Below are 18,541 nucleotides of genomic sequence, written 5' to 3' on the forward strand. Positions count from 1 at the left end.
GGGATTTGTAGCTCCTCTGCTGCCCTGATGTCCCTAGACTTCTCAGTGGCAACAACTCATCCATTCAGGAGCTCCATGTAACCACTGGGTAGGCATGAGAGAAGGAGGGCTCCGAGGGCAACCTAGGAGGGCACCCTGGCTTGAGAAACGTCAGTGGTTGGAGTAAGAGGGATGCGGAAGGGAGCAGTGGGGCGGGGCCACTTTTGCTAGGGATCATGGAGAGGAGACAAAGAGAACAGACTGTGCCCTCTGACTGCCCCTGAAGGCTAGGCCCTGCCACAGGAGCTGTGCTAGTGGCCCCGCTCACTCGCCCTTTGCGGGTGGGTAGACTAGAATTTCCTTCTCTAACAGCTCAGAAGAGCTAAGTCAACAGCCCATTGTTTGCTGTGGCTGTAATCAGAAAAGGATTCCTATGAAGGCTGCCAAGTGGCTATTGCCCACTTTTTGTTTACTCTTAATATCCACCTGCTTCCCAAAGTGATCTGCTCCCCCCCACCTTGGGCTGCACTGGGGAGGGACGGTCGCTAGGGTGGGGAGGGGGCGAGCCCCAGAACCCATAGGGCAGAGCATAGTGGCTCCATGTATAGGAGAGAGTGAAAGAGATGGGGGTGGCATTTTCTTCCAGGAGAGTTGTGGGGAGATGACCGTTAGGTCATAAGCGCGCCCCTACTCTGCACTGGCGAGACCGGCAAAGCTGGAGCGAACCCAGCTGAACCTGGGCCGCAGCAGCCCCGGAGGCTGGAGGCGCTGCGGTCGGGAAGCACCAGGAGGATGGAGCCCTTTTCCCTGTAAGCAGGAGGCCAGGATTCCGATTCCTGAGCCGGCTTCCCACGGACCCCAGGCCCCGGCAGGGTCCTGGAGGGAGGATGAACCCACGGAGTGGGTGGGGTGTCAGCAAAGCGGAGCCGCAGGGCAGGTTCTGGAAGCCTCCTCCGCGTGGCTGGGCTGGAGTGTGCAGACATGGGAGAGCCCGGAATGGAGAGCGAGTGGCCGGTGGAGGCCCGAGGCTGTGCTTCCGTCGCTGGTTCTGCTGCAGAGGTCCAGGCCGGCAGGCTGCCCAGGTGGGCCTGTCTCAGAGCTCTCCGGGGGGCAGAGGCGCGGGAGGCGGGGAAGGGCCGGGCAGCGGGACGGGTGTCCCCAGCAGGAGGTCGGGGACCCGTCGCGCGTTCCATCGGGGCCGCCTGCGGTGCAGGGGTCGGAGACCAGCCACGCGAACAAGAGGGAGCCCGGCCAGAACTGCTGAGAGCCCCCAGCCGCGCTGAGACTCAGGGGCTCCCTGCGTTTAGCCACCAAGAGTGGGGGCAGCCCGCGGGGTGCCGGGGAGAAGCCAGATGCCGCTCATTTTACACGGACTAATTGGATCCTGCCGCCCGCCTAGGACCCCCGCATTTTCTTGTCCGCTGCACTGACGGGGAAACTGAGGCACGGGACGAGTAAGGCGGGAGAGGGAGTTGGCGCCGCCGAGCTGGGGCGAGCCCCGCACCCACCCGTACACCCGGCCTCTGCTCCTGCTCTGTGCGTGGCCTCGGCTCCTGCTCCGTGCACCGCGGCATCTCGGGGAACCGGGCTGGGCTCCTCTGTCCTCTGGAAGCTATTCTAAGTTTTAGATAAATGTTACTACTAGACACGAGGAAAGTGAGTCCATGATTACCGGCATTGAACAAATGGTTGCACCGCGTTCTCGGCGGTGGGTGTGATTGTGAGTGAGAGGGTAATGGGCACTGAATCCTTACCTACACAATGCCTAAACTCGTAAGGCATTACGACACAGACATCTGAAAATCTAATTAAGCGGTGGGAATTCTAATGGTCCGGGATCCAAATGAGACCCAGCCACTTAACAGTTAGCAGCCTTCAGTTTTGTCCTGTTGCCCGTAATTACCCCAAGGTCAGGGAGAAGCCCTGAAGCAAAGGCATGAACATCACTTTGAAAAAGAAACGAGTTAATGGGTGCAGCACACCAACATGGCACATGTATACATGTGTAACAAACCTGCACGTTGTGCACATGTACCCTAGAACTTAAAGTATTATATATATATATGAAAGAAACCTGCCTGGGGCACTCCTTCCTTCAGACTCCCCTTGAAAGTATTCCCTCATTTCATTCAAAAGGATTTAACTTTTCTAAACTAAGTGGTGCTGGTAGAAGATGCTACCTGATTTAAGTGTTGCTGTAATTCTTGAAGCTCTTCCAAGACATCTTGGCCTTCCTCTGTTCCCTCCCCTTCCTGCTATTTTGCAGACATATCCACTGGGGAACTGTATGGCAGGAAGGCTGATTTTATTTAGCTGGCCCTTGACTCTTGGTTTGCACAGTATCTGGGTCCAGCCTGCAGCCCTTGGGTCCAGGTAAGTTCATCAGGAAAGGATTTCTTTACATTCAATTTAAGCCATCTAGGTCCTAAAACAACGCTTATATTATCTGTGGGATAATCCTGCTTAGTTATTTGCAAAATAGTCAGATGTCTATAGAGTTCTGGGTAAGAAAGGGGTAAGCCGCTTTCAAAATTCATTCTTGAGGAAGAGGCTAAAGAGGAGATAAAAGCAGATTTTGAAATTCTTCTGCTGGAACTCTGCAACTGGCTGGGAGGAGAGACAAAAACCATAGAATAAGTCATGAGAATAGTGGGCTTTTTTTTTTTTTTTTCACATGTAGTCTTGCTCTGTCGCCCAGGCTGGAGTGCAGTGTCATGATTTCAGCTCACTGCAACCTCGCCTCCCGGGTTCAAGCAATTCTCTGCCTCAGCCTCCCGAGTAGCTGGATTTACAGACATGGGCCACCACACCCGGCTAATTTTTGTATTGTTAGTAGAGATGGGGTTCCACCGTCTTGGCTAGGCTGGTCTTGAACTCCTGACATTATGATCCAACAGCCTCGGCCTCCCAAAGTGCTGGGATTTTTTTTTAGACAGAGTCTCGCTCTGTTGCCCAGACTGGAGTGCAGTAGCAGGATCTCGGCTCACTGCAAGCTCCACCTCCCGGGTTCACACCATTCTCCTGCCTCAGCCTCCCGAGTAGCTGGGACTACAGGAGCCCGCCACCGCGCCCGGCTACTTCTTTTTTTTTTTTTTTTGTATTTTTAGTAGAGACGGGGTTTCACCGTGGTCTCGATCTCCTGACCTCGTGATCCACCTGCCTCGGCCTCCCAAAGTGCTGGGATTACAGGTGTGAGCCACCGTGCCCGGCCTATAATGGACCTTTTTAAGAGAGCTTTCTAGAGAAGCTTATAGATTATTTTGCACAAATTTTAATGTGTACTTTTTTTTTCCTGATCAGGTTCATCATATTCAGATTGTACACATTTTCATTTTTATGGCTATGCTAATTTACAGTGCAGGAAAAAAATCACTGTCAAGATATGTTGAAGAAGGCCGGGCGCAGTGGCTCACGCCTGTAATCCCAGCACTTTGGGAGGCCAAGGCAGGTGGATCACGAGGTCATGAGATCGAGACCATCCTGGCTAACATGGTGAAACCCCGTCTCTACTAAAAAACAAAAAATTAGCCGGGTGTGGTGGTGGGCACCTGTAGTCCCAGCTACCCGGGAGGCTGAGGCAGGAGAATGGTGCAAACCAGGAGGCGAAGCTTGCAGTGAGCCGAGATGGCGCCACTGCACTCCAGCCTGGGCCACAGAGCGAGACTCCATCTCAAAAAAAAAAAAAAAAAAAAAAGATATGTTGAAGAAGAAAGAAGAAATGTATAAAGTGCATAATATAGAGAGTGCATGGAAGACAATATATTCGATGAAGGCACCCTAGAGCTATCGGACTCTTAGATCATCAGATCCAGGAGGGCATTCGTCTTTTCCAGTGCATGCAGGAGGAAGCTGAGGCTCTGAGGTTTGGAAGCCCAGGAGATACCACTGAGCTGATTTCTAGCAGGTTTATATTAAATCTTAGTTTTGGAGAGTTAAGAATCTTGAGGAGGGATAACCTTGGCTGCAGAATTAAGGACATGATGTTCTTGGAGAAAATTAATCAGGAAGAGGGCACTGGGTGAACATTTATCAAGAGATTCTTTAGCAAAGGACAGATATAGGTAAAGCATAGGAGAATGAGTCAGAAATAAGTGAATTAAATAAGAAGCTATTTTGGGGGGACTAAAAAACATTAACTTCAAAGTTATTTGCAGTCTGTGTCCCTTTGCCCTGACCAAGCCAGTATGTCTGGCTCATGCAGTCACAGCATTCTGCAGAATGATGACCTCTAGTCTCTATACATTCATACAATATGAATGTATAGAGATCTTGTCTTGATCTGTCTAAGGCAGTGACTGTTGTCGTTTTTACATATATTACTGGGAGGGTTGTATGCCCAGTGAGTCTCCAGCAGCTGTCACTCTGGCTGACTACAGATGTCTGCAAGCCTCCTCACTTCTGAAGAGCGGCCACACCTTGGGCAGCGCACGCCTTGAATTAGGATGTGGGCTCAGCTGTGTGTCAAGACCCCAAATAACAGTGGCTTATGCAAGGTAGAAGTCTATTTCTGTTTCATGTGCTCATGTCAAAGATGTGCTGGCAGGACAGGTCTGGTCTGTGGGGGTCATCTAAGGCCAGGGGTTTTTCTATCCCCAGATTGTTGCCCTCTTTCAAGGAGTCCCACATGGTTCACCACACCATGCACACCCCCACACAGGAAGCGGGAAAGGGCACCCCCTTACCCTTTAAGGCCGGTCATTGCACACAATTACATGCCTCACTTTTGCTCATCCCCATGGCCCATAATCTAGCTCATGGTCATACCCAGGCTGCAAGGGAGGCTAGGGAGGGCAGTCTATCATGGGCCCCTAGGAGCCCAGCTAAAATTTCTGTTACTCTGGATGAAGGTAAGAAGGGGTGTTGGAGATTACTAGCAACTCCATGAAAGCACTGACAAGGATCAGAGCTGATACCCAGTCACCTTCCCAAGGGATGGTCCACACACAGTTGGAACCAGGATAGTATTTCTTGCATGCCTGCCTTGATTCATTCAACAAATACTTGACTGAAAATAAGGCACTGAAAATAAGGAAGTGGAAAAATGCAGTCACTATCTTCATAAAGCTCTAACCCAGGTTGGTGCCTACTAAGTGATCACTAGACTAGGTGTGGTGTACAGAGTAAGTGGGGACTGGGGAGGATTGTAATTCAGGTAAGAAGAGAGAGAGAGAGGAGGTGATTGCAGGGAAAGATGGGAGACAGAAGAGGCTCCTAGCTCTAGTGCCTTCTGGAAAAAGACCAGACCCAGAAATTAAAAGACGAGAGTGTAACTGTAGTTGAACTAATGAAACTGAGAGTCCAACCTATAGCTTTGTGAGAGGCACAAATGTAATTTTTTATTTTTCAAAATAACATTAATATAATTTCTTCTATATTCCTTGTGCAAATCCTCAATGTTCTACATTAAAGAAGAGGCTAAATAGGAGGTATAAACTTGCTAAAATTTCTTATTAAAAAATAGTTGCCAAGCGGCCAAGTGCAGTGGCTCACACCTGTAATCTCAGCACTTTGGGAGGCCGAGGTGAGTGAATCACAAGGTCAGGAAATCGAGACCATCCTGGCTAACATGGTGAAACCCTGTCTCTACTAAAAATACAAAAAATTAGCCGGGTATGGTGGTGCGCGCCTGCAGTCCCAGCTACTCGGGAGGCTGAGGCAGGAGAATGCCACGAACCTGGGAGGCAGAGCTTGCAGTGAGCCAAGATCGCGCCACTGCACTCCAGCCTGGGTGACAGAGCGAGACTCCGTCTCAAAAAAAAAATAATAATAATAATGCCAAGCTAGGTGGTGGCCATGTCTCTAATCCCAGCTATTCAGAAGGCTGAGGCAGGAGGACCACTTAAGCCTAGGAGTTCAGGTCCAGCCTGGGCAACATTTATGAGACTGTATCTCTATAAACAAACAAACAAATAAAAAAGAAATAGTGCCACAACTTACTTTGCTGCATATTTGGGAGAACGCATATTAGTTAATCAAAATCATTTGCTGAAGGTTGTCTACATGCTGTATAAACAAGCTACATAGAATCTACCTACATTAAGTATGCAAAACTAGTGAAAGAATTACAGAAGAGTAACCATTTGCTTTCAGCCTGGCTCCTTCTTCCCTGGAGAGCAAATTGGAGTTTATCCTTCTTCCCTGGAGAGCAAATTGGAGTTTATCCTAACCTGACACCTTTATGATCTTCTGATCATTTTATTCCTGGAATAGTTGTACTCCACATTTTGAAAAGCTAAAATAAAAATTATAGAACTCTCAACAAAGTTTGGTTGAAGGAATTTAGATTTGACTGTTTCTGGCCACTTCTGAGTTTAACAAAGGAGGCTCGTGTATATTCTTCATGGAATTTGGCTCCAAGAAAATTCAACTCAATTTCCTGGAATGGAGCGAATTTGTGACTTCGAAGGGAAACATCTGCATTTCCTTTCCGAAAAATACTCTATTTGCATTAGACTGCACCCTGTGACATTTCCACCAGATGGCAATACAGTCTTTGGATGACAGAGAGTCTTGCTGGTTTTCAAAATCTCTGGAAATATTTGTGTAGGCACTATAAAAAAGCATTTTTTATCAATGAAAAGCTCCTATAACCGCCTCCCATTCTAAAGCAACCATCTTTATTTGCATATATTCACTTTGAGTTTTTGTCAATATTCATACAGTCGTAAGTACATTTATAATGTGCATGGCATTTTAGTTTACTATCAAAATTCAGCACAACATATATCATTTACATATTTCTACATGACCTTCATAATTATTGCAGCAGTTACATACTATTACACATAGTAAACCTTTCCCCTATTGTTACATAGTATGTAGTATGCACTTTTTCACCTGTTATAGATAATGTTGCAGGTAATGGCACACAATTGGCACACAGTTTTGGAGCATTAGGAAGAATTTTAGGGATAGGAATACAGGGTGAAAGACATAGATGTCTTTCGCTCTTTAACTTTTCCAGAAAGATGTGCAGATTTCCATGGCTATCAGCACTGTGAGAGGATCTGGGTTCTGACCAGTTGCACTAGACCCACGTTTTTGTTTTACTTTATTTTTTTTAATCCTAAAAGTCAGATACAGGGGCTTTAGCCTGTAATACTAGCACTTTGGGAGACTGAGGCAGGAGGATTCCTTGAGCTCAGGATTTCAAGACCAGCCTGGGCAACAGAGTGAGACCCAGTCTCTCCAAAGAAAAAAAAAAAAGAAAGAAAGAAAAATAGGTAATGGCTCATGCCTGTAATCCCAGCACTTTGGGAGGCCAAGACAGGCAGATCACCTGAGGTCAAGAGTTTGAGACCAGCCTGGCCAACATGGTGAAACCCCATCTCTACTAAAAATACAAAAATTAGCTGGGCGTGGTGGTGGCACCTGGAGTCCCAGCTACTTGAGAAGCTGAATTGCTTGAACCTGGGAGGCGGAGGCTGCAGTGAGCAGAGATCGGCCATTGCACTCCAGCCTGGGCCACAAGAGCAAAACTGCATTCTGGGGAAAAAAAAAAAAAAAAAAAAAGAATACCCAGGTGTGGTGGTGCATGACTGTAGTCTCAGCTACTTGGGAGGTTGAAGCAGGAGAATCGCTTGAGCTGGGAGGTCGAGACTACAGTGAGCTGTGATTGCATGACTGTACTTTGGCCTGCGTGATGGAGCAAGACCTTGTCTCCAAAAATTATATATAAGGAAAGGACTTGAAAATGCACTTCTCCCGAACTAGGTGATGTTTTCTGTGTGTGTGGTCCTTCTTCACAGTGGCCTCCTAGAAAAACAAGACCCTGACTCAAAGAACACCTCTCATTACAGTAAGACTGCTTGGAATGCTTTACTTTTTTAAAAATTTAATTTAATTGCTTAATGTGGTAAAAAATATATAACATATAACATAAAACTTACCAGCTTAACCATTTTAAGGGCACAGTTCAGTGGCATTATGTACATTCTCTTTGTTGTGCAACCATCACCACCACCCATCTCCAGAACGCTTTTAAAATCTTCCCAAACAGAAACTCTGTACCCATCAAACAACTCCCATTTCCTTCTCTCTTCACCCCTGGCAACCACCATCCTACTTTTTCTTTATATGAGTTTGACAGCTCTAGGAACCTCTTATAGGTGAAATTATCCAGGTCTGTCTTCTTGTGACTAGCTGGTTTCACTTAGCATAATGTTCTCGAGGTCCATTCATGTTGTAACACGTGTCAGAATTTCTTTTCTTTCTAAGGCTGAAGAATATTCCATTGTATGGACCTACCACATTGCATATATCTGTTTATCCACTGATGGACCCTGGGGTTGCTATGGAAAATAATGCAACTATGAACATGGACATCTGTTCCAGTCCTTCCTTTCAATTATTTTGTGTAGATGCACAGCAGTGGAATTGCTGGATCAGATGGTAATGCTATGTTTGCTTCACTATTTATCATGTGCCTTTATGCATATTGTGATAAAATTTGATCTTTACAACAGTCCTGTGAGATAAGTAAGCATTGATCTCCGGTTCAGAAAAGTGATTTCTTCAAAGTGGACTGATGAATGGAAGAGTATCCTGACCTTAAACTTGGCTTTTTTTATTGCCCGTTCACCTTGAAGAGTGGTTCCAATCACAAGTGTGTTACCTTCCAAGGACAATGTCATTCTAGTTATAATCAGCTTGCTCCCCTGTCCTGAGCCTTCTGTCCAAGTCTGTCCAGGTGTGGGTCTGGGGCAGGGGACAGCTCACCCATTTCCCACTGCACGAAACAGAGGCTGTGTCCAGGGCGCCAGCAACAAAGGTTTCTCCTTTGGGTTTCTGTTTCCCTCTTTCAGTTCAGAGTCTGTCATCTGAACCATGAGGATCTGGTGGTTTCTGCTTGCTGTTGAAATCTGCACAGGGAACATAAACTCACAGGACACATGCAGGCAAGGGCACCCTGGCATCCCTGGGAACCCCGGTCACAATGGTCTGCCTGGAAGAGATGGACGAGACGGAGCAAAGGGTGACAAAGGGGATGCAGGTACTCACCTGGCGGCTTTGGCTGCCTTTCAACTTCTCTCTTCATTCCTTTCATCTCATTCACTCATCATCTGTGTGATTTTCCACCTACCCACTCACACCCCATCCATCCATCCATACATCAACACAGCAACACTCACTGGGGCCTGACCCCATTCATCCATCCACCCATCTGCCCAGCAACACTCACGGGGTCTGCTCCATGCCAGACTCTGTGCCAGGTGCTGGTGGAGAGCACAGGGTGAGATCGCCATGACTCCTGCCCTCCTGGGTTCTCTCATCTCTGACACTGCAGAACATTTTCAGTAGTATACGATGTCATGGATCCTCCCATCTCAGGTGACAGGTATGACGGATTTTTGGCAACAAAAGGCTAATAGAGAGATCTGATCATGAATTATTTGGCAGCAAGCACCCAGCTGCAGTGCAGGTGAGAGCTAATACCGCATCATGCCATGAAGCAGGAGATGCGGACTGACAGATGACACAAAAGGAGACGAGAATCTGAAGCCCTACAGCTGCTGCTTATGCATCTATATGACCTAGGTTGGGACCCTATCCCAGGGTCTGGGGATCTGGGGACAGGATTCAGCCTCTGAGAGGGAGATTTGCCAAAGCCGGGAAGTTTGAGTGGTTTCCATAACAACAACCAATAGACTTGGTTTCCAAATGGGGTACAATTCTTGAGGCCTGATCTTGACCATAGGGTCACATATCTAAGGCATATGCAGAATGATCTATCTGGGTTAAGAGCACAGTTCAGTGGCATTACAGAAAAAAATATCAAAACTTCTATGGACGTTTTTAAAGATAAGTTTGTGTTTCTAACATGTCTCAGCTTATGGCATTTTGTGGCCTGATGGTTTTTTGAGTGGGCTGGATGAAGCCAAGGGTCCCCAGGAAGCAACATTCTTTCTAACCACCATCCTGCACATCTGCTCTGTGAGGTGTCTTCTCCTGGCTCACATCTCCAGCTCATTGACACTGTTCCAGTCCCCAGGTAGCAAACAGCCCAGTCCAAATGAATAGCAAAACCTTACCCTTAATGAAATCAGGTCTTCTGCCTTCACGCTGGGACCACAGTAGTGTGTGTGTGTGTGTGTGTGTGTGTGTGTGTGTGTATTGTATTTCTGAATATATAAGATTTTCATTTTTTTGTTATAAAATATTACACACAAAAGGAGATATATAGGTGATAGATAAAGAATAGAGGACAAAGACAAACACTCCTATATTCAATACCAAATTTCTCTACCTCTTCCCTGTTGAATTTCTCTCCTCTTTGCTCACCAATGTCCATTCTTTCAAGTTTTACATACTTCTTAGAAGCAAATGTTATATCTGTTTTTTCTATGTAGTTCATGGGTATTATATATAATATATATTCTTTCTTAGAAGGATATTCAATCACATTGCTCGCACTAAAAATTTACTTCATTTTTATCTTATCATCTTAAAGTGTATTTTTGTATATGTTTTATACCAAACATATTTTTCATATACTACCTGTGCATAAAGTAGAAACATATAAATGTCTACTGATTGGGGTCTGTGTTCATGCTTTGTGAGTTGTGGTTGCATGATCATGAAAGCTCGGAGGCCACTGTCCTAGAGAATGGGAGAAACAAGAGCCAAGCAGGGGAACAAAAAGAGAGAAGGAGAGGAAGACACAGGGGAGCAGCCAGTGGAGGGGAGGGGAGGGGAGTGCAGGGAGGGGCAAATGTAGGGATGAGTCCCTTCCATTCAGAGGCCCCACGCTGACCAAGGCCCCACTCAGGAGCACTGGTGTCCCAGGAGAAGAGACATCGTGACAGAAACAAGTCTGCCTGTGTCAGTCCTGTCTCAGGACCTGCAAGCCGGCCCCACCTGCGCCTGTCGCCCCACAGCCACTTCAGTGGGACTGAAGTATGGGAGTCTGCTGCTTTGTGAGAAGCCAGAGTCTGGGGTGACCTGTGGCCCAGTGAGCACTCTACTGCTGTGGCCGGAGCCGTCTTCAACCTGCTGATGGATAGCACGCCGACCTGGGGCTCAGGGGGCATGTTCTGAGCACAAGGACTTGAGTGTAGTCAGCAGAACCCCACTCACCTGATGTTCTCTGCCAGCTTGATTGGTGGCATTTCCGCCAGTCTAAGGCACTAGAGGGATCCTTCCAGAACTCTCTCTTCTATCCTGGGATAATGTCACATAACCATAGTCATCTGTGTTTTCATAGGAGGCTAGTAAATCCTCCGTTCCACTCTCCTCAAGAGTAATGGAAGAACAACAGAGTGAGGAAAGCTCCTCGCACCTCCAACATTCAGACCACGTCCCAAGTCCTTGTCGCAGGAGAGGAACACAATCATTTGTAACAGTCAGTCCCCATTGCACACACTCCCTCCTCATCCTGTCTTGCTGTGCTCTCTAGGCACATCCTAGAGACTGGCGCTTGGGAAGTCACTCAGTTCATTTCTTAGACCACTTATCCCACACAGCTCAGCACCCAGATGCCCGCTCATGCCTGCCTCTCTCCACCTGCACTCGTGTGGAGGACAGAGCACCCCTCAGGGCGGGGGTCACCCCCAGACTCTCCAACACACATGGCTGATGGAGACCAATGGCCAGAAAATCAGAAATGGAATTTCAACTCATGCCTGTTTTCTTCTTTTCCACCTAGGAGAACCAGGACATCCTGGCAGCCCGGGGAAGGATGGGACGAGCGGAGAGAAGGGAGAACGAGGTTAGAAGTTCCTATTTATGGCGCTCTAATTCTGAGATGTCACATATTTATTAATAACTATTAAGTGTTTACCATGGACAAGTCCTCCATGCTGATTATAATCTTCCAATAAAGGCAACACCGTTCTTACTCTCTAGATGGGGGGATTCTGCACGGATTGGCAGGCTTTGCAGAGGGCTGGGTAGTAAATATTCTCAACTGTGCAGGCCATACAGATCTGTCACCACTACTCAACTTCCCCTTGTAGTGAAAAGAAGCTGTAGATGCTCCATAAATAAGCATGGCTATGTTCCAGTGACACCATATGTGTGAAGACTGAAATGGGAATTTCCCATGGTTTCCATGTATCGTGGAATATTATTTGTGACAATTTAAACATGCAAACCATGGCCGAGCACCGTGGCTCACACCTGTAATCCCAACATTTTGGGAGGCCCAGGTAAGAGAATCGCTTGAACCTAGGAGCTCCAGACCACCCTCGGAAACATAGTAAGACTTTGTCTATACAAATAAAAAAAAAAATTAGCTGGGCATTGTGGCATGTGCCTGTAGTCCCAGCTACTCAGGAGGCTGAGGTGGGAGGATCGCTTGAGCCTGAGAGTTTGAGGCTGCTGTGAGCCATGATCTCGTCACTGCACTCCAGCCTGGGTAACAGAGCGGGTGACCCTGTCTCAAACCAACAAAAAAACAAGCAAACAAACAAAACCCAGAAAAACAAAAAAACATGTAAACCAAGTTTGTTTAGCTTGTGGGAGGGAGGCTGAATTTGGCCTGTGGCTGTAGTTTGCTGAACCTTGAACCTTGCAGTGGACGAGCACTGAGGAGTGAGACTGAGTTTTTGACTTGGTGCATCTGGCAGCACTGCATGGAGGAGGTGGCACTAGAACTGGTCCCTTATGGGTCGGGATGTAGTCATAGCGGCAAACTCATGTAATCTTCACTTTGTGCTTTTCATGTACTGACTCACCGAATGCAATATCCCCAGACACTAGGTAGTTTTATCACCCTAGTTCCATAGGTGAGGGAACAGAAGCACGAGGCTCATTAGCTCATCTGACGTCCTGTGTGCATATGTGGTGGGGACAGAATGGAAACCCGGCATTTAGCCTCAGAGTCCACACTTGCAACCACGGCTCTTTGGTATGGGTGGGGGTGCAAGGAAGCAGCAAGGTTTCTGTAGATGATGAATTGCTGGTGGGATAGATGGGTTGGGGCTGGGGTTGGGCAGGAGAGGGCAATGCCTCGATGCAGGCTTTATTTTATGTTCACTCCAGGGAGGAGGTTTTTAGAGGATGTCACATGACTAGGGTTGAGTGTCAGTTAATCTGCCTGTCTCTACTCTGCAGAGTGCTTTCTGTCATGGATTGACATTATTTAATAGCCAGCATGGTAGACTTAGATGGTAGGGTTGTAATTTCTAACATGAGCCCTGACACTAATTTAGTAGACAGTAGTCAAAAGGTGTGTTGGGATGTGTGTGTGTGTGTCCATGTGCACACACGTGTGTAATTGGAGTAATTGATTTTCATTTATTTTTATTTTTTTTGAGACAGAGTCTCACTCTGTTGCCCAGGCTGGAGTGCAGTGGTTTGATCACGGATCATTGCAGCCTCAGCCTCCTGGGCTCCAGCGATCCTCCCACCTCAGCTTCCTGAGTAGCTGGAACTACAGTTGTGCACCACCGAGCCTGGCTAATTTTTGTATTTTTTGCAGAGATGAGGTTTGGCCATGTTGCCTAGGCTGATCTTGAATTCCTGGACTCAAGTAGTCTGCCCACCTTGGCCGCTCAAAGTGCTAGGATTACAGGCATGAGCCACTGAGCTGGGCTGGAGTAATTGAATTTTATTTTCTTATTTTATTTTTTATTTTTTTATTTTTAGAGTCAGGGTATTGCTATGTTGGCCAGGTTGGTCTTGAACTCTTGGCCTCAGGCAGTCCTCCTGCCGCGGTCTCCCAAGGTGCTAGGATTACAGTTGTGAGCCACCACACCCAGATGGAGTAATTGAATTTTAAACTCTGGGCATATAGTGAACCTGTGCACTAGTTTGTTTCATTTGTGAGCTCAATTATAGAAAAACCAAAGTTGTTCACAAGGGAGTCTTTCACAAACTATCTCTTTATTTGCTCTTTCTCTATTTAGGAGCAGACGGAAAAGTTGAAGCAAAAGGCATCAAAGGTGATCAAGGCTCAAGAGGATCCCCAGGAAAACATGGCCCCAAGGGGCTTGCAGGGCCCATGGGAGAGAAAGGCCTCCGAGGAGAGACTGGGCCTCAGGGGCAGAAGGGGAATAAGGGTGACGTGGGTCCCACTGGTCCTGAGGGGCCAAGGGGCAACATTGGGCCTTTGGGCCCAACTGGTTTACCGGGCCCCATGGGCCCTATTGGAAAGCCTGGTCCCAAGGGAGAAGCTGGACCCATGGGGCCCCAGGGTGAGCCAGGAGTCCGGGGAATAAGAGGCTGGAAAGGAGATCGAGGAGAGAAAGGGAAAATCGGTGAGACTCTAGTCTTGCCAAAAAGTGCTTTCACTGTGGGGCTCACGGTGCTGAGCAAGTTTCCTTCTTCAGATGTGCCCATTAAATTTGATAAGATCCTATATAACGAATTCAACCATTATGATATAGCAACGGGGAAATTCACGTGCCACATTGCTGGGGTCTATTACTTCACCTACCACATCACTGTTTTCTCCAGGAATGTTCAGGTATCTTTGGTCAAAAATGGAGTAAAAATACTGCACACCAAAGATGCTTACATGAGCTCTGAGGACCAGGCCTCTGGCGGCATTGTCCTGCAGCTGAAGCTCGGGGATGAGGTGTGGCTGCAGGTGACAGGAGGAGAGAGGTTCAATGGCTTGTTTGCTGATGAGGATGATGACACAACTTTCACAGGGTTCCTTCTGTTCAGCAGCCCGTGACAGAGGAGAGTTTATAAATCTGCCACACCATCCATCAGAATCAGCTTGGGATGAACTTATTCAGATGGTTTTACTTTATTAATTCCTCCAATTATTACAATAATCATAAAAAGGTGAAAACGGAAAAGTTATTCCTAAAACTGATTCTGTGTAACTTACTATCTTTCCAGGAGTAAATATTTAAAATAGCTGCATGGTTTATTCTAATTTATTTCACATTTCTTATTCCTATTATCTGAAGAATGCTTTGCCTGTGCGTTTCTTGTGGTTTGATATCCATTTTAGTGCTCTGAGGTGTCACATGAAGACGTATCCCTCATCCTTGTTTCTGAGGACATTAAGGGGAAAGTAAAGGCAAATGTTTGTTCCATTTAGTACTAGTAACAGCTCTAAGCTGGTGATGCTGTCACACTCCAGAAAGCTGTAGACACTGCTCATTTTGTCTTTTAAAAAATTTTTATTTTATTTTAAGTTCTGGAATACATATGCAAAACATGCAGGTTTGTTACATAGGTAAACATGTGCTGTGGTGGTTTGCTGCATCTGTCAACCCATCACCTAGGTATTAAGCCCTGCATGCATTAGCTATTTGTCCTGGTGCTCTCCCTCCCACTTTGCTCATTTTCTAACCTAGGTTTTAATCACCATTTTATCCAACAAATCGTTGTTTGATCATTATTTGCCAGACTTGAATCTCTATTTGTTTTCTAGGACTGCCCTAATAAATTACACAAACTGGGAGTCTTTAAATAACAGAAATGGACTTTCTCACAGTTCTGTAGGCTGGAAGTTTGAGATCACTGTAGCAGCAGGGCCATTCTCCCTCCAAAGGGGATACAGGAGGATGCGGACTTGCTGCTTCCAGCTTCTGGCAGCTGGTGGCAGCATCACTCCAGTCCCCGCCTCCATCTTCAGGTGGCTGTCCTCCTCCTGTATCAGCCAAATTTTCCTCTTCTTACAAGGACAGCTTCCCTAATCTAGTATGACCCATCTTAATCATATCTGCAAGCTCCTTATTTTCAAAAAAGGTCACATGTACAGGTACCGAGGGTTAGGACTTCAGCATCTCTTTTGGGAGACACAGTTCAACCCATAACAATCTGCCCTCTGATTCCCAAAGTTGATTTCCTTCACTTGTGCAAAATACATTTTCGCCCCATCTCAACATTTCCAAAAGTCTTAACACTTTCCGCATCGAGCTTTCCTGAGCCCCTCTGGTGCAGCCACCTGCCTGTCCCATACACCCCGCCCACCATGGAGTCCAGAGGGAAGTGGGCCAGCAGCCCCAAGCCAGACACCAAGGCGCCCGAAGCCACCACCAAGGCCAAGGTACTTCTGGCAGACGATGGGAAAGCCCCCTTGACCAAGCCCTCGAAGAAGGAGGCCCCGGCCGAGAAGCAGCAGCCACTGGCAGCCCCCACCACAGTGCCTGCCAAGAAGACCCCGCCCTTCTCAACAACCACAGCAACCTGAAGCTGGCCCCCACGGGCTCCATGGTCCCCAGCAGTCCCGATGCAACCCGGGAGCCCAAGAGTCCTGGGGACGGAGCGGCGGAGGACGAGGCTGCCAGTGGGGGTCCTGGGGGCCGAGGTCCCTGGTCCTGCGAGAATTTGAGGCCCCTGCTGGGAGTGGCCTATGCCGTGGCAGCCATAGCCTTGATCCTCAGTGTGGCCTTCCTGGCCTGGAAAAAATAATATCCGGGGGCCAGGCGGTGGGCAAGGAGCCACTTCCTGTAGAGACCTGAGGAAGCCAGTGCATGCAGAATTCACCCTTATCTACGTGTACACACGGACATTCATTACACGTCTATATATGCCCCCAACACATGCACACAGTGGCGAGGACACCCGAGCCCACCGCTGCTTATCCAGGACTTCCCTAACCTCCAGGGCAGAGGGAGTCCACGCTCCGGGGTCCACAGTGCCGGATGCCGGGAGAGCGCACAGCTGAGGAACTGCGAGAAAGGAATTCACCCTGTGTGGGATCCCGCGGTGGCTGGGTAATCCTGGGCCCCCAGGGCTGTTCTCTGGGTGCAGGTGGGGCTGCCGGGATGGGTTCTGCCTGGGCCCAACCCTCACGGGGACATCAAAGGGCATGGTTGTAAAAAGAAAAAAAAAAACCACACCATCAGATTGCATGAGACTCACTCATCATCACAAGAACAGCATGGGGGAACCACCCCCATAATTAAATTACCTCCACCTGGTCCCACCCTTGACACCTGGAGATTATGGGGATTGCAATTCAAGGTGAGGTTTGGGTGGGGACACAGAGCCAAACCGTATTATTCAAATAAGAAATCAAAAGAGGAATTGGAAAGTTTGTTGAGCTGAAAATGAAAACATGACATATCAAAATCAGGGAGTTGCAGCTAATAATGTATGCTTGGAGGCAAGTTTAAGCACTAAGAACCTACATTATAGCAAAAAAGAAAGGTCTCAAATCAGTGACCTGAGTTTTCACCTTCAGAAACTGGAAAGAGAGAGCAAATTAAACACAATGTAAGCAGATAAAGAAAATAATAATAATAAAAAAACAGAAATCAGTGAAAGAAAAAAGGGAAAATTATAAGAAAAATCCAAGAAAGTAAAAGCTAATCATTTTAAACAATCAATTAAATTGTTAAACTTCTAGTCAGCTGATCAAGAAAAAAGTAAAAAGGCACAAATTACCAATATCAGGAATGAAAGGGTGGGTGTCACCAAATCTTCTACAGTAATTATAAGGAAACAATGGACTACTGTGAGCCATTTTTTTCTAATAAATTTGATAACTTAGATGAAATGAACACATTCTTTAGAAGCCATAAACTATCAAAGTTCACTCAAGAAGAAATAGATAACATGAGTATCTAGTAACAAAATCAAGTTTTTAATTAAAATCCTAATGACAAAGAAAACTATAGGCCCAGGTGGTTTTCATGGTGAAGTCTAACAATATTTAAGGAAAAAATAACAATTCTACACAAATCTTTCCAGGCAATAGAAAAGGAAGAGGTCCTTTGTTTACTAGATGAAGACAGCATTACTTTCTTACTAAATCAAACAGACATCATAAGAAACAACAACAGAGACCAATATCCCTCTGAACAATGATGAAAATATTCTTGGCAAAATTTTAGCAAATCTAGTGTATCTATATCATTCATGACAAAGTGTAGTTTATCTCAGGAAGACAGAGTTGATTTAACATTCAAAAATCAATAAACTTTATCATATTAGTGGATAAAAAGAAAAATGCATATGATCATCTCAATAGAAAAAGCACTTAGTAAAACCCAACATTGAGTCATGATTAAAAGCCCTCAGAAAACCAGGGATAAAATGAAAAGTCCTCATAGGATACAGGCCATCTACACAAAAATCTGTATCTTCCTAAAATTGAGAACAAGGTAAAGATATCTACTCTCACCACTTTTATTAAACATTGTACTGGAGGTTCTATCATGAAATAAGGCAAGAAAAAGAAATCAATCATCTAGATTAGAAAGAGTAACACTTTCCTTATCATTTGTGTAGACCAGCCAATGGAATCCATGAACTAAAAGCTGTTAGAACTAATAAGTGAGTGAGCAAGGTGGCAGAGTTCAAAATTAATATACAGAAATCAATGGTATTTTTACATATAACAATCATAAATTGAAATTTTGAAAGTTATTTCCAATACCATTAACAAATATAAAATTGTTAGCCATAAACCAAATAAAACATGTGGAAGACTTGTACATTGAAAACTACAAAACATTGCTGAGAGAAATTAAAGAAGACCTAACTAAATGGAAGATGTACCATGTTCATGGATAGGAAGACTTGAAGTTGTTAAGATATCAATTCTCCCAAGTTGAGTTATAGATCAATGGAATCTCAATCAAAATTCCAGAAAGCTTTTAAAAGTAAAAATCAATAATTGAACTTGAAGTTTTATATGGAAAAAATGAAGGAC

The 18,541-nt window shown here is 46.1% G+C and overlaps 1 protein-coding gene and 1 pseudogene across 3 annotated transcripts; both read left to right on the forward strand.

The window, feature by feature from the left end:
- The first annotated feature begins 25 nt into the window (after positions 1 to 25).
- Positions 26 to 15,354, forward strand: C1QTNF9 (C1q and TNF related 9). 3 transcript variants are annotated; one of them, XM_054445919.1, is made up of 6 exons: positions 767 to 788; positions 2,246 to 2,352; positions 7,693 to 7,777; positions 8,784 to 8,971; positions 11,624 to 11,686; positions 13,827 to 15,354. In XM_054445919.1, exons 4-6 carry the CDS (start codon positions 8,806 to 8,808, stop codon positions 14,597 to 14,599), a joined length of 1,002 nt encoding a protein of 333 aa, XP_054301894.1. In that variant the 5' UTR covers positions 767 to 788; positions 2,246 to 2,352; positions 7,693 to 7,777; positions 8,784 to 8,805; the 3' UTR covers positions 14,600 to 15,354. The 3 variants fall into 3 exon arrangements, with proteins under 3 accessions (XP_054301896.1, XP_054301895.1, XP_054301894.1); XM_054445921.1 differs by lacking the exons at positions 767 to 788; positions 2,246 to 2,352; positions 7,693 to 7,777 and adding an exon at positions 26 to 88; XM_054445920.1 differs by lacking the exons at positions 2,246 to 2,352; positions 7,693 to 7,777 and having other exon boundaries at positions 717 to 788; positions 13,827 to 14,763.
- Positions 15,355 to 15,853: 499 nt separating this feature from the next.
- LOC129011202 (cell cycle exit and neuronal differentiation protein 1-like) lies at positions 15,854 to 16,293 on the forward strand (annotated as a pseudogene).
- Positions 16,294 to 18,541: the final 2,248 nt, after the last annotated feature.

The sequence above is a fragment of the Pongo pygmaeus genome, chromosome 14, assembly GCF_028885625.2.
Source record: "Pongo pygmaeus isolate AG05252 chromosome 14, NHGRI_mPonPyg2-v2.0_pri, whole genome shotgun sequence".
In the NCBI taxonomy this organism is placed as follows: Eukaryota; Metazoa; Chordata; class Mammalia; order Primates; family Hominidae; genus Pongo; species Pongo pygmaeus.